General features: G+C 36.1%; 1 protein-coding gene across 7 annotated transcripts in view; it reads left to right on the forward strand.

Moving 5' to 3' along the window:
• The window catches only part of MED23 (mediator complex subunit 23), a 40491-nt gene that overhangs the window by 17093 nt on the left and 8611 nt on the right, over positions 1–14787 (forward strand). For 2 of the 7 annotated variants that reach the window (XM_059835463.1, XM_059835464.1), the window contains 13 exons: positions 464–664; positions 2105–2248; positions 3791–3936; positions 4516–4761; positions 4931–5073; positions 5627–5801; positions 7491–7654; positions 8805–8929; positions 9421–9626; positions 10555–10735; positions 11700–11870; positions 13111–13327; positions 14128–14364. In XM_059835463.1, the coding sequence (XP_059691446.1) occupies positions 464–664; positions 2105–2248; positions 3791–3936; positions 4516–4761; positions 4931–5073; positions 5627–5801; positions 7491–7654; positions 8805–8929; positions 9421–9626; positions 10555–10735; positions 11700–11870; positions 13111–13327; positions 14128–14364 (2356 nt within the window). The remainder of the gene's footprint in view (positions 1–463; positions 665–2104; positions 2249–3790; positions 3937–4515; positions 4762–4930; positions 5074–5626; positions 5802–7490; positions 7655–8804; positions 8930–9420; positions 9627–10554; positions 10736–11699; positions 11871–13110; positions 13328–14127; positions 14365–14787) is intronic. The other 5 variants (XM_059835465.1, XM_059835468.1, XM_059835466.1 and 2 more) reach the window with 4 other exon arrangements.

A 14787-nucleotide genomic window follows, 5' to 3' on the forward strand; every position in this document is an offset into this window, starting at 1 on the left:
GTGTATTGGGATGTTTCCTCTGGGTTTGGTGGTATAATTGATATGATCCCTACTTTTGGAATGGACTTTAAAGGAGAAAAGAGGGAAGAAAAAAACCCACAACAGCAAAAAAAAACCCAAAACAAACAAAAGAACCCTCACTATGTTTGTTTTCCATGATTGCAAGATCAGAGAAATAACATTCTGCATTAATTTATTAAATTAAACATCCCAGATGTTATTTGTGCATTGATGATATGTGTTTTGGAACGGAGTAGGGAATTATGTAATGTATTGTAAAATGTAAAAATCATCGTGACCTGTAACATAGTGCAGCTTTAATACACTGGCTTATCCTTAAGTTCAGACTTCATTTCATGCTTCCCAGCCTTTTGTCAAAATACTGTACTGTAACAGCAACTGTACAAGTTCTGAAGTTAACGGCAAGGCTTTTGGAATACTGTATCTGATCTCTGCCTTACAGCACAAGCAGCGCTGCCCTGTGCTGGAGGACCAGCTGGTGGATCTTGTGGTGTATGCCATGGAACGGTCTGAGACTGAAGAGAAGTTTGATGATGGTGGAACCAGTCAGCTTCTGTGGCAGCATCTCTCCAGCCAGCTCATTTTCTTTGTGCTCTTTCAGTTTGCAAGTTTCCCTCATATGGTCCTGTCACTCCATCAAAAGGTAAATTGTTTGTATCACTCCCACTTGGTAAGAGAGATTTTAAGAACAAAACAAAACAAGTTTAAAAAAAAAAAATCACTCACCCCTGCAAGAAGTACCTTATGTGTAAGAATTAAATTTTTGATCGTTGTGTAGAAATAAGTCAAATTCTCAAGTTATGTCGCTGTGAGCTAGGTCTGTTTCCAGTGTATTCAGTTACAGGATGTTGTATTGTATTTGGATTCAAAATGTGCTAGTAACTAGAATAAGGAGATAAACTGGCATAATTCAGAAGATCTGAGTACTGTGCTGTTACATCCAGTTTACAACCAAGCTTCAAACAGAGCGAACACCCTCTTCATTTTGTGAGCTAGAGAAACATGCCATGTAAATGGATGCAAGAACTTAGTTTGTCTAATCAATCTAATCAAAGATCGTTTGTCCAATTACATTGATATTGGCAATCACAGTCCAAAGTTGTTATTACTTCGTAATGATAATTCTGTTAAAATTGATATACTTTCTAGTAGTTACCCTTTTCTCTGGTGCTTAGTGCCTCTCTGAATTCTAAGGGTGGTGGTGCCAGTGCTCCGTAAGAAAGGAGAGGAGGTGTTACAGTAAGTCAGCAACATCCTGAGCTCTTTGCTGAGAGAAAGTATGGTGTCAATGGTAGGAAAGGTGTGTTCTTTCTCCCCACTGTAGAATTAGCTTGTGGCTATTTAGATACAGTTTCTAAGATGCACTACACATTGCTCCATCTTCATTTGTCCACAGTTACCTGTTACATCAAAATTTACTGTGTATGTTATGTTTTACTTCTGATGGATTCTAGTTCTCTGCTCTCTTTGATATCCCTGAAATTAGTTTTACCAGCGTTGCATTCCTTTAATGTTAATGAACCATTGAAACAATAGGCACTATACAACACAATTGCACAAACCTTATCTAAAACTAAAGCAAACTAGATAAGAGTAGAGATTAAGAGAAGAGTACTGGTTATTAGAGAATTGCTGTTACAGATAAAGAAGTTAAGTAACAAAAAAATAAAACATCCAGACAGGTCCAGATGAAGTGAGCCCAAGCTGTTCTGGTTCAGAGACTTCCTTTATAGATAGAGTTAATATAAAACCTGTGGCCTGCTGCTAGCAGTGGCAATACTATACTTGGCTACAGGGCTGACAGTTTAAGTCCAATATTTAAGAGTTGCTAATTTTTCTGAACAGTGATCCTCAAGAGCTAAATACATTTTAAATCCTACCAGTCTGTTTCTGCGTTGCAACTAATGTATCTGTTTGCTGTCTTTCTGAAAACACTATGTATGTTTCTGCCTAAGTCCTGCTATAAAATTCCCAGTAATATCTGCTGGAACTGTTTTAGTCTGCCCTTCTGCTTTTATAGGAATCTTTGCAGTGATTTTTATTCTGCATGCAGTATTTCTCTGTTACCGAGTGTTTTTGACAGTTGGCAGGCCGTGGTCTCATTAAAGGAAGAGACCATCTGATGTGGGTGCTACTCCAGTTCATCTCTGGCAGCATCCAGAAGAATGCACTGGCTGACTTCCTCCCGGTTATGAAGCTTTTTGACCTCCTGTATCCTGAGAAAGAAGTAAGTCTTCTCTCTGAAAGTAAAACTTTTATTTTTAATTCAACCTGAGACCTTCACATATGTCAATATTACTGTCATTCTTGAGTCACTGTTACAGCAGTGTGCTGCATACCTAGAGAGAGATGTTTCATAATGAAGTTAAAATTTTCAGGATTTCATAGATATGTTTTTCCAGTAACTGCATTTGTGCAGTGTTTTTAGGGGCAAAAAAGACTTCCGTTAATCATCTCTTCCTTGACTTTGGTTTGATTAAGGTTTTGAGGAGTTTGTTAAAGCACTGAGGATACTATTAAGGAATAATGTTATGGAATTTCATTGTTACATCTGGGCTGTAACAGAATAATACACTGAGAGACACTTTCAAGTCCAAAGAACTGAAAAAGACACTTCAAATTTGTTTTGTATTAATGGTTACTTAAAATTCATCCTGCGGTAGTAAATCAAATCCTAGTCACGCTTGTACATTCCTCTAGAATGAAGGTTCCTGCGGAAGGGTGAGTTAGGGGAAGTTCTTAAATTTCTACCATGACAGCATTGTCAGCATGAAATCCTGATTGCTTGCTCTTATCATAGTGCTTTCTATTTTGAGTCAGTAGATATGTTAATAGGAATGCATGGTGTACCAAACTGATACATAGCAATTTTTCCCCCCCTTAAATTAATTTTGACCCACAGAAATTCTTCAGTACAATTAGTTTCATGAGCTCACAATTGCTTTTGTCAGCATAAAATATGGGAAGAGTGATGGGACTGTTTACTTTAACTGTAGTGATGGGCTCTGAGTTACACTTGTTTAAAGTGTTTGTAGGACTAGGGCATTTCTGAGGATTCAATTTCACAAGCAGTTTTAATGTTATCTATGGCTGCTGCTCTTAAGAGAATCTGTCTTATGCTCCCCTTGATTATGTGTTGCTGCTGTCTCACTTGTGCTATCAGTGGTGCTTGTGCAGTAGTAACTGTACCAAAGGGAAAGAAACGCAGATGTTGGCAAAAGGAGAGAGCCAGAGTGTCTTTTCCAATGGCAGTAATATACCTGAGTCTGTAGCCAAAACCTTTTGAATTTTGGGGTGTATCTGTTCCTTTTCATAGGAAGTGTATTAATCTTTAATTGTAGTGGTGATGCTAGACAAATTAGATTTTTCAAAAAAATATTGGTGAACCACTGAGTACCTACTATGGAAGCACATACCATAACTGATTTCTGAATAATGTGTAAGTGGGAGGCTGAGAGTAAAAGTATATGCTTTTAAACTATATATGTCTTGAATTTGTATATTCTAAGCATGAACATCCATTTGCTGAGGTCTTAGAGTATTTGGTTTGGGTTTTTTCTTCAGAGTAATTACTGAGGTCCAGGTCTCTTCACAGCTCTTGATTTAAAATTGCTTACACAGATGAGGGTAAAATCTGTTCTTTAAAATGTTCCTTATGGTGTTGCAAGTCAGAAAAAGAAAAACTTGACCTTGTGAATGCTGGTTATCTAAGTTGGTTTTCTGTATATTAATACATGAAGTATGTCACATTCATGTGTTCTTTCTTTAGTGTATTCCTGTACCTGATATTAACAAACCCCAGTCAACTCATGCTTTTGCAATGACCTGTATTTGGATTCATCTGAATCGGAAGGCCCATAGTGACAACTCCAAGTTACAGATTCCTATTCCTCATTCTCTTAAACTTCACCATGAGTGAGTTTTGGGGGTTTTGTTATGTTTTGATTTGTCTCTAGACATAATGGAATAGGAAGCTCCAAGTCTGTATTCAGAATGTATTGTGTGGTGGGATACTGTATAAGGATTATCAAAGGAATGAAGCAGGACTAAGAAAGAGCTCAAAGTCAAAATATTTAATCAAAAGTGAAATGCTGATACTATACAGCTAATGGAAATAATATGTTACATCTCAGATTAATAAATCTTTTTTACTGATGGAGAATCTGAAAGCAAATTGACTATTTTGTTTTCTTATGCTGTGGTTTGGAAAGTGTGGATAAGCAGTACATTGTGTTAAGTTTTGTCTGGAAAGGTGATTTTTAAAGTGTATTTTTTTTCCCTGAGGTGTTTATCTGATACAGGAAAATCATAACACAGTGGAACTGTGGCATAAGATGTAGTCATTTTGATGTGGTGCAATTAATAAATATTTTGTTTTTTCTACTATTTTACAATGGATTTTTGACTGGGGTTATTGTGGCTGTAATCCTGGAATGCATGTGTATTCTTCTGCTTGTTTCTTTCTGCTTAATGTTTAATCTCTTTGGCACGCAGGTTTTTGCAACAGAGTTTAAGAAATAAAAGCTTACAGATGAATGACTACAAGATTGCCTTGCTGTGCAATGCTTATTCAACCAATTCAGAGTGTTTCACTTTGCCAATGGGTGTACTAGTAGAGACTATTTATGGAAATGGCAACATGAGGATACCTCTTCCAGGGACTAATTGCATGGCATCAGGGTCTATTACCCCATTGCCAATGAACCTTTTGGACTCACTCACAGTTCATGCCAAAATGAGGTACAGTATGCAGCTACCTTTTTTTTTTTTGTAGCCTATAACAAATTATCATTGGGAAAGCTTTTCTGTGTCTGAACATGTCATGTATAGATCTGCTGATTTACTTAATAAATTTTGTAACTTTTAAGTCCTTGTTGTTGATTGAAAAATACTTTCTCTCTTTCCTCAGTCTGATTCATAGCATAGCTACAAGGGTAATTAAGTTGGCTCATGCAAAATCTAGTCTGGCCTTGGCTCCTGCTCTTGTGGAAACCTATAGTCGCCTGTTGGTTTATATGGAAATAGAGTCCTTGGGCATCAAAGGCTTTATCAGTAAGAAAGAAAACTTTTTTTTTCCCCCCCCTTCCTTTTTGTTCAGTACCATTTTCTTTTAATGGCAACTGGAGACAATAGTAAAAATGAAAATATAATGATGCGGCATTTTGAATACACATATAACTATTACAATTTATTTTATATTAAAATAGTTTATCCTAGAGCTGCAGTAAATTTCAGGTGCGTGTGCTGCTGTCCCTTTATGCCATCACTTGTATGGTCATGACCTTCCTAGTTACACTGTTGTGCAAAAATATTCTAAATGGAAAATTGTAAGCAAAGTTAAATTAGATGCAAATGGCATTTAATTGCACTCGTTAAAATAATTTGCATGTCTGCTCTATATATTCATTCAAAAAATTATTGAGCTCTGCACTTTTACAGCATCTTCAGACAGCGCTTGCGCATGCACTCTTTGGAGGTAATAAAATTTTCAAATCAAATATCTGACTTGCAGCTAAATATAATCGTCTATCCACAAGGTACTCTGTAGTTGTATTTTGAAGTGTAATCATTTGGAAAACTTACTCTACAAACTCTTTTTCATAAGGTCAGCTCCTGCCAACAGTGTTCAAATCTCACGCATGGGGAATTTTGCACACTCTGCTAGAAATGTTTAGCTATCGGATGCATCACATCCAGCCTCATTACAGAGTCCAGCTGCTCAGCCATCTTCATTCCTTGGCTGCTGTGCCACAGACTAATCAGAACCAGCTTCATCTGTGGTGAGTGATGGTTACCATGTTTAACCATAATCTCAGATTCCTCCTTCATCACATGTCGAAAGCTGTGTGACAACTATGTTTTAAATGGGACATGAGTATTTCCCAGTCTTAGTTCTGAGGCTAAATTGTTTTGTGGTACCTCAGCAGGTCACGTTTCAGAAACACAGTTAGATGTTAGCAGTAGTACTCAGCAGAGTTGCATGAGGCAGCCGCTTGCACAGACATGGCAGCAGTGTCACAGGTCAAAACACAGTAATGCGCACCAGAACTGTCATGTCAGGAAGTTTTGGGCAACTGTTGAGCTTGCACTGGAGATAAAGGGCAATGCCTGCTGCTTGTAGTCACGGTGATTGGCTTGTCTGCCAGCGGGACTGTGCTTGCTTACTCCTGTGCAGGATGTTTAATTCCATTACGAGAGTTAAGCTGGTTCCACTTAATTCTTTAGCAAAGTTAATTTTCAGTCAGATCAGAGAAATAATCTGATTCATCCTGCAGCTGTAAAAGAGTTGACACAAAGCTGTGGTGGCTGTACATGAACTTGAGTGGAGAAGGAAGTGTTGCTTCCATTGTATGGTGTGCGTCAGCATAAATCATGCATAAAACAATGGCTAATTTGAATACAAGAAAGATGGGAAAGCTGGTTAAAGAAGCTCCAGAGTTGATACGCAGCTAATTCTAGGGAAAAGCTTTGAGTTTAACTTAACTGTTTTAAAAAGTGGAAGGGTATGAGATTCAGTTTCTGTGTAGAACCTGGGGTTTGTTGTAGAAAAGTTGGGGAAAAGAGTGTCCATTTACTCTTAGAGTAGAACACTTCTTGTGGGTGTATGTGAGGGAGACAGAGCAACCTCATTATTATCAGTTCGTATCAAGGAAGTCTAATTACACAGTAACTTCTTAGTCCCAATGCAGATTGCTCAGTTGCTTATCCTTTATCAAGAATAAAGAGAACAAGTGAAGACAAGTTTCTCCTTAAAATCAAGATCTTGCTCTTTTTATTCACCTAAATCTTGTTTTGTCATCTTAGTCTGTGAAATATGGATGTTAATCAGTCACTTCTGATAAGCACTGCATGCAACTAGGTTGGAGTAAACTAACCTACGGCTTTGGCATTTCAAAGACACAATGTTACAGAAGTCTCTTAAATTACTTCAAACTACCTGGTGTGAAAAGCGCTTCCTACTAGAGCACTGGAAAATGAAGTGCTTTTAATCAAAAGTAGTACTTCCTCATTTCTTTAATAAGGACAATTTAGTGCTGTCTGCTTCAGGGTAATAGTTAGCTTTGAAACTTCGCATGCATTATTCATGCCTTTTTATTCCGTTATTATGCAAAAAAATATATTTTGCATATATTTATGTATCCTTGTTTAGACGAAGATGTTCAAAAGATAACAAAAGGGGGGGTGTCTAAATTGGAGACACTTGAGGCTCTTTTTCGGCGGCTCTGCACCTGGAATTTTCACTAAATCAACATTTGAGAGCTTTATTTGAAAATAAAGTACTTATAGTTGGTAACAAATTTATTAAACGTGGAAAAAGCAAACTTTTCTAAAAGGTTAAGAATGTCACTTTCAAAACAAATGTTTTTGTATTACTTGAAGCAGAAAATGGAGGAAAAATAGGTATTTTCAGAATCTTAGAAGCAGCAGTGTAAGCATTATTTGCTAACTGGACTGTTTCCTTCTTTCAGTGTTGAGAGTACTGCTCTAAGGCTAATCACAGCTTTGGGCAGCTCGGAAGTCCAACCACAGTTTACGCGATTCCTCAGTGATCCCAAAACGGTTCTTTCAGCAGAATCAGAAGAACTCAACAGGGCTTTGATCTTAACTTTAGCAAGGGCAACACATGTGACAGGTAATAACAGTACTGTGAGATAACATCTAAGTGAAAGCTGTAGTTAAGCCATTTCTCTAAAGTATTGTTTAATATAATATCATGGAAATGACCCAGTCACAAAACATATCCCATACACTTTTGGTTTTGAAAAAAGTAGAATTTTAATTTTCAACTACTTGTTTTCAGGCAAAAAGCTATTATTAAAGCAGTAGTGAAATCAGACATTGTTTAGAAGTTTATTTTTATACAGCGATACAGTGTGATTAGTTTTTTTACTGTCTTATTTTCAGTTTCATTATTTTAAATTTGAATGTTTGGATTGATTAGTGATATATGCCATTTAAAAAAAAAAAAATGGAATGTTCACAGCAAGTATGTTGCTCATGTGGAAGCCACCCCCTCTACAGCTTATCTTTAAGAAAAAGTAGTGTGTGTTTTTGGTTTGCTTTCTTGGGCAAGGGAGAGGGGGAAGATTTTATTGTATGTTTTAATGATTTAACAATGTGCAATGACATGGGTCAGGTTTTTGTTAGCTTTGAGGGGGATGTTTTCTCTATGTCCTTTTTTATGGTCCTGGTTTGGAGACTCGCTGGAGAGTTAGAAAAACACTATTTTACAAAAACTAGTGGAGGTGATTTGAAAGGGAAGGGGCTTCTTTGTGTTAGTTTTTTTTAGTTTTTAACTTTTGCGGAACATTTAATGTTAAATCAACACTGGGGTTGGGGGGATGAGGTTTGAGCTTTATTTCTACAGCTTAATTGAGAAAGGTACTGCTGAGCAACTTTTTTAAAGCAATATAAAATGGCATGTGGCAATTTCATCATCATTATCTTCCTCAGGATTTTTTTTTAAGTTTGATTAGTTAATCAGGAAACGCTTGTCTTACTGTCATTACAGGAAATTAAATATAAAATTTAAAAATCATGATTACTTTATTTCTAGCTCAAAACCTAAAAATAATTCTGTTATTGTTAATAGCATGAAAAAGATAATATCCAGCTTGTTCTATAGAGTAAATAAGATTCAAAGAAAGGGGATGGGAGAACTTGGCCAAAAAGGAAACCGTGTTGAACTAGCAAAGCCTTGATGCATGTGACTACAAAAGGAATACCAGTAAGAAAAATGTTTTTTTTGTGTGAAATTCTAATATCATCAATCCATTTTCTAGACTTTTTCACAGGTTCTGATTCAATTCAGGGAACTTGGTGCAAGGATATTTTGCAGACTATCATGAGTTTTACTCCACATAACTGGGCATCACATACACTAAGCTGTTTTCCAGCTCCTCTGCAGGTAATAGTTTCAAACTGATGATTTTATAATTGGAAATACAGAGGATTTACTCTCTTAACAAGATCCTTTGCCTTTTGCTAGTTGGCGAGATTCTTCTCCTGTCCAGGCTACATTAATCTCAAGTCCCTAAAGAATGCAGCATGATTGTAACATTGCTATTTCTTCAGAAATGCTTTAGGTTCTCCTGGAGTGTTCTAAGGCCAAGTTTGGCCAACTGATACTTCTGGTGGAAGGTAAATCAGATCTTTTAAAAATTAAAAAATAAAATTAAAAAGTTAGAGAAGCCTTTTTTTCTTGTGGCAATTTATCATGTAGCTTTGTTAGTGACAAAACAGTCACTGTGGTGTCACGGTGAATCAACAACCCTCCCTAGTAGGTTTTGTATTATACAAGGAAGTAGGAACTCATACGGTGCTAAGTCAGGCAAAAGTTTGCCTGTTCAAATGTTTTATTCTAGGCTGTCAGTCACAGCAAAGCCTACTTTATTTCAGGTATTCTTCAAGCAGAATAATGTACCTCAGGAAAGCCGTTTTAATTTGAAGAAGAATGTGGAAGAAGAATACCGAAAGTGGAAGTCTATGACCAACGAGAATGATATAATCACACACTTTTCTATGCAAGGTTCACCCCCACTTTTCCTTTGTCTCCTATGGAAGATGTTGTTAGACACCGATCACATTAATCAAATTGGCTATAGGTGAGATTAAAAGATGTGCTATTTCAAAGTTACTGCAACATTCTCAGTTCTGAGCACATAAGCCTTGTGCATTAACATCTTGATTTGTACTATTTTTATTAATTCAGAGCATGGAAAAAAGGAGTGAAGCTAGGTATTAGCAAGCATATCATAATAATTGTGCAGTGTTTAAGATTGTTTACACCACGCAGTGGTCTGCAATGCGTATTCTTCCTGGTATGAGAGAAGGATGTGAGGTGTTTGAATTAAGCAGTTTACTTGTAATGGCAGTGTTTCAGGCAATCTGAAATAGTAAACAGAAAATATAAAGCATTTATTTACTTAGCCTTTATACATTAATAAAGTCCAGATTTTTTTTTAAAAACAAATGTTGGATTAAGATGAAAATTTGCTATAGAAGTAGTAGTCCTACAATTTTTTTTATTTGTTCTCAGTAGTAATAGCATCAGCTCTAGCCATGAAAAAATAGATTCTTTCTTTTCAGTCCTTGTTAGGTCTGTTGAAACAATATTTATGATGGCATGTGTTACTCTTCTGTGCAATGAGGAAATACCAGTATTTTAATGCTATGGTTATAATAAAACACATACTGCAGGAAAATAAAGTTGAGTTGCAGAAGATTGTCCTAAGAAGTGTATAAATAAAAATGCACACCTAAAGCATGGGTTCTGGGCAGAATACTGTATGTAAGAATTGGTGAACTTGAAGCATTTCTCCAGACTTTGGAATTCTGTTGCTCTAAGGCTTTTTTTGGGGGGGTTTCTTCAGTTCATTTAATAAAGGGAGGTTTTTTGTCCTTTTTTTTTTTTTTAAGTCAATTGTATTAAAACCCATTAACTGTTATAAAATAGACCAGTTAAAAATGTGTTAAGAACAGTAACAGTTGCTTGTTGCCTTTTTTTTTTTCCCCCCTCTTCTTCCCTGCTAGAGTGTTAGAAAGAATTGGGGCCAGAGCTTTGGTGGCACATGTCAGGACATTTGCAGATTTCCTGGTGTATGAATTCTCTACCTCTGCAGGAGGCCAGCAGCTCAACAAATGTATTGAGATTCTCAATGACATGGTGTGGAAATATAACATTGTAACACTGGATAGGTTGATACTGTGTTTGGTATGTATTGCCTTAGAAGATAAGATGCCAGTTCTTCTTGCAGAGTCTGCTTTCTGAGTCACTTCTGTGAGGAGCAATCTTTTTAAAAATGCATTAGTTTTAAATAGTGACTATTTGCTAACCCAATAATCAAGTAAAATAATAGATTACTTATGTAAGCAACATAAAACTTAAAGTCTTACAGTTCTCTGAATCTTCAGGGGAAACTTTTCTTGATTATTTAATGGCAACCATTGAATTGGTATTATTAAAAGTTGTTATTAGTGCTTTGGGTCTCTGACCTCAGAGCTACGCAATTATTTCTGCAGCCTGAAAAGGTAGAAGGAATATGGCATGCCATCATTTAGAAGCAAATGGAAAATCCTGTACCCATTAAAGTATGCTTTCTTTGCTTAGAATTCAGCCTGTTTTATCAGAAAAGTAGGAGAGAAATGGCATTCTCAATCTTTGCAGGTTATCCTACAAAATAAAGCAGAACTCGCCAACAGAGAATTAAATTTTCTTTCAGTAATTATCCGTTACTTATTTTAAAATCTCATCTTAATATAAAGCTGGTTGTTTGAATTTTAGTTTGGTTTTCAAACTGAAGTCCAAACATGTCAGAGTGGCCAGAAGTTTGAAGCAACCTTAACTTCATTATCATTAATTGGTTATTTTCAATAAGAGACCTGACAGCTAAAAATGAGCTAGAATTCTTTGAGAACATGCTATCACTGAGGAGTTTGTAAGACTTCTTGCCTATGGAATAAAAAATGTGATGGGTACTTTTCACAGGGGGTGATTGAACCTGCCTCTGTTCTGTGTCTTCACTTGAAAAATAGAGTTGAAAGACCGTATGTTCAGTGTGAATTTGTGTGCAGATATGCCTGATGTGCAGCCAAATTTGCTAGCCAATGTTTAGAGGTTATAAAGCATACAGCAGCGTCAACTGTAATTCCATGTTTTCTGATCCATTTTGTTTAAGGCTATGCGTAGTCATGAAGGAAATGAAGCTCAAGTCTGTTACTTCATAATTCAGTTACTCTTACTGAAGCCTAACGATTTCAGAAACAGAGTGAGTGATTTTGTGAAGGAGAATTCTCCAGAGCACTGGCTGCAGAATGACTGGCATACTAAGCACATGAGTTATCACAAGGTATCAAAACTAATAAAATTCTTTTATTGTAATACCTTTTGGTGGAGTTGAGATCAGCCAGAGAGTCTTTTGTCCTGTAGATGACAGGACAGCTCTGTCAGTTTTTGGACGTACTTATTAAGTTGTAATTTATTTGGGCTAGTGTAAAAAAAAAATTGCCACATTTATGTAATAATGTTAAAATTACAATGCAGTGACATTCAAAGATAGAAGCAACTGAAGAGTTGGTTGGAAATTCATTCTTGCTCATCTAAATCCAATAATTTTAAAATCTTGGTTTCACTGAAATTCATTTAGAACAGAGTTTTTGTGCATCAGGGAGAAGGTATTTCATTCTGGTGTCTTATGACTATAACAATAGTTAAACCTACATTTTCTCCTCATTATTAAAGCTTCTTCTATCTCCTGTGTGGCAAGAACATGATATCCTGATAAGTTAGGGAAGGGAATTGCTGAGATTTTAATGCTGCTGTAAAAAGTGGCTTTTGCTGGCTAGAAAATGATGTACCAGTGGAGTGTTCTGTCAAAAGATAAATGAACATTGAGATGAAATAGATACAAGCAAACTCTCATGTAGTGAAACACATATAATCTAGTTCTGATCCAGAAGCTATTTGGTCTGTATTAACTCTCTGCTTTAGCTGTACAGTGTCTTAACAGTGCCTAAAAATGTAAGGGTAGCAGGGAAGCAAATGACATTAGCTCAGGAAGTGCTCTGACATGGCTGCACAGTTACTAGACCCAATCTGGCATACAGACATTCAGTCACAGGTAAAACACTATAACCTCATCTGGTATTTGAGTACACTCCAGTTCTTTCCCAGGGAGTTATTACATGCATATTATTTCCAGTGTTCTGATGCAGTATATAATGCAGAAACTTTCAGAAGTGCTGACTTCCCCTAGGTTTTCTCTTAAAATACTTGACAAGGGACACGTAAGCGCTGGCTGCTTTCAGCTTTGCCTTGGGATGCTTAATGTTCTCTTATGCCCACTTTGAGTGGTGCTGAAACTTTGTTTTATTTTTTTCTGAAGAAGTTGTTATCTACTAGTCTAATAACGAAATTTTACTCAGAGTTGAATTTTCTTCAGTGAGCTTTCCAGTGAAATCATCTCACTGCATTCATATGTGGTAATGAGGGTTATGAAGTGTCTTTTTAAAGAAATTTAGATACTGAATGTTTAATACACTGCTTTTAAGGGAAGGGCTTTTGAATTTGTTGGATTTCTTTACCTCCAGAAATATCCTGAAAAGCTGTATTTTGAAGGCTTGGCAGAACAAGTCAATCCCCCAGTTCAGATCCAGCCCCAGTACCTACCAATTTATTTTGGAAATGTATGCCTGCGCTTTCTGCCTGTGTTTGACATTGTAATCCATAGATTTCTGGAATTGCTTCCAGTGTCCAAGTCACTAGAAACTTTATTGGATCATCTGGGAGGTTTATACAAATTCCATGGTAAGTTATCTGTGAATAGAGACTTCCTGTTGCGATCGTTTTATTCTCCTTCATCTCCTTCATTCATAATTTTCATCTACTAGCACAGCAGTGTTTTAATCCTTTCCTATTCTTTAAGCTCTGTGTACATTTCCGCAAAGAAGTACAATCCCTATTTAGTGAACTTGCTTTTATTCAGGTAGCTCTTGCTAATTCATGCTTCCTTCACACCTTTCCCTTTCACTCCCTTCTAGTAGCAAGTACTTGGACTTGTGTCCTAACAAACTTTCTGTTATGAAGACTGAAACAGCTAAAAAGCAGTTCCTCCACCTATCCTTGTTTAAGATTCAAATAACTTAACCTGATCTTTTTAACACTTTATAACTGCACTTTTATAATAAGTTTTTTTTGTATAGGTGTCATTGCTATGTTATGCCCAGGCAATGTACAATATTCTTTCTTTACTGTGACTTCATACCTTGAGTCTTCCTATTTAATACTTTTTATATGAAGAGATGATTTAGATGGTTTACTTACAAATATATTAGTATTATCATTAACATATGAACTATTAGTAATACTGATTTTCTTTCCTCGACTTCTACCCTTCTGCACACACATTAAAGTATATGTGCAAGACAAAAGAAAATCAGTGTTGTAGAGTATAGTGAAATAAAGAACATGAATAAATTCCATATATGCTGTTTTTAAATACATACAACTTAGTCTTGTAGAGCTCTTGATTTTAATTTTATGTTTGCCACCATAAACGTAATAGAAGTTATTTCTGTTTTTTGTTGTTTTCCTTTTCTTCTTGGCAGACCGTCCAGTGACTTACCTGTACAACACTCTTCACTATTATGAGAGGCATCTCAGAGAGCGCACAAACCTCAAGAGGAAACTTGTTCATGCCATAATTGGCTCTCTCAAAGATAATCGCCCACTAGGCTGGTGTCTAAGTGATACTTATCTCAAATGTGCTATGAATGCCCGAGAAGATAATCCGTGGATTCCTGATGACACTTACTATTGCAAACTCATTGGAAGACTAGTAGACAATATCCTTCTTCAAGTTGCATTAAGTAAGCTGTGCCAATGTCCTGTAGCTTTGTTTCATCAAAATTTAAAGTTCAATTTCCATCTACTCAGATAAGAAATAAAGCTTGGAGTCTTTATTTAGCTGCATAATTAGTCTAAATTAGTTTATTTCAATGTACTTTTTTTAATTCTACACAGATACTGTGCTGCCCTAGTAAAAACATACTGAAAAATATGGTGAAAACAAAGTACAGTACAGCTGTATAAATATTTCACTGTTTAATGCATCACTTATAAATACAAATACTGATGTTTATGCATTCTGAATTGAATTCTAATTGCCACATAAAATTCGCTTGATACAAAGCATGAGTATTTAAAAAACATGTAGAAAATGAGATTACTTTTTTCTAATGCCATTATCAATATTACTGAGAATAAAA

This window comes from Gavia stellata, chromosome 2 (genome assembly GCF_030936135.1).
Source record: "Gavia stellata isolate bGavSte3 chromosome 2, bGavSte3.hap2, whole genome shotgun sequence".
NCBI classification, from domain to species: domain Eukaryota; kingdom Metazoa; phylum Chordata; class Aves; order Gaviiformes; family Gaviidae; genus Gavia; species Gavia stellata.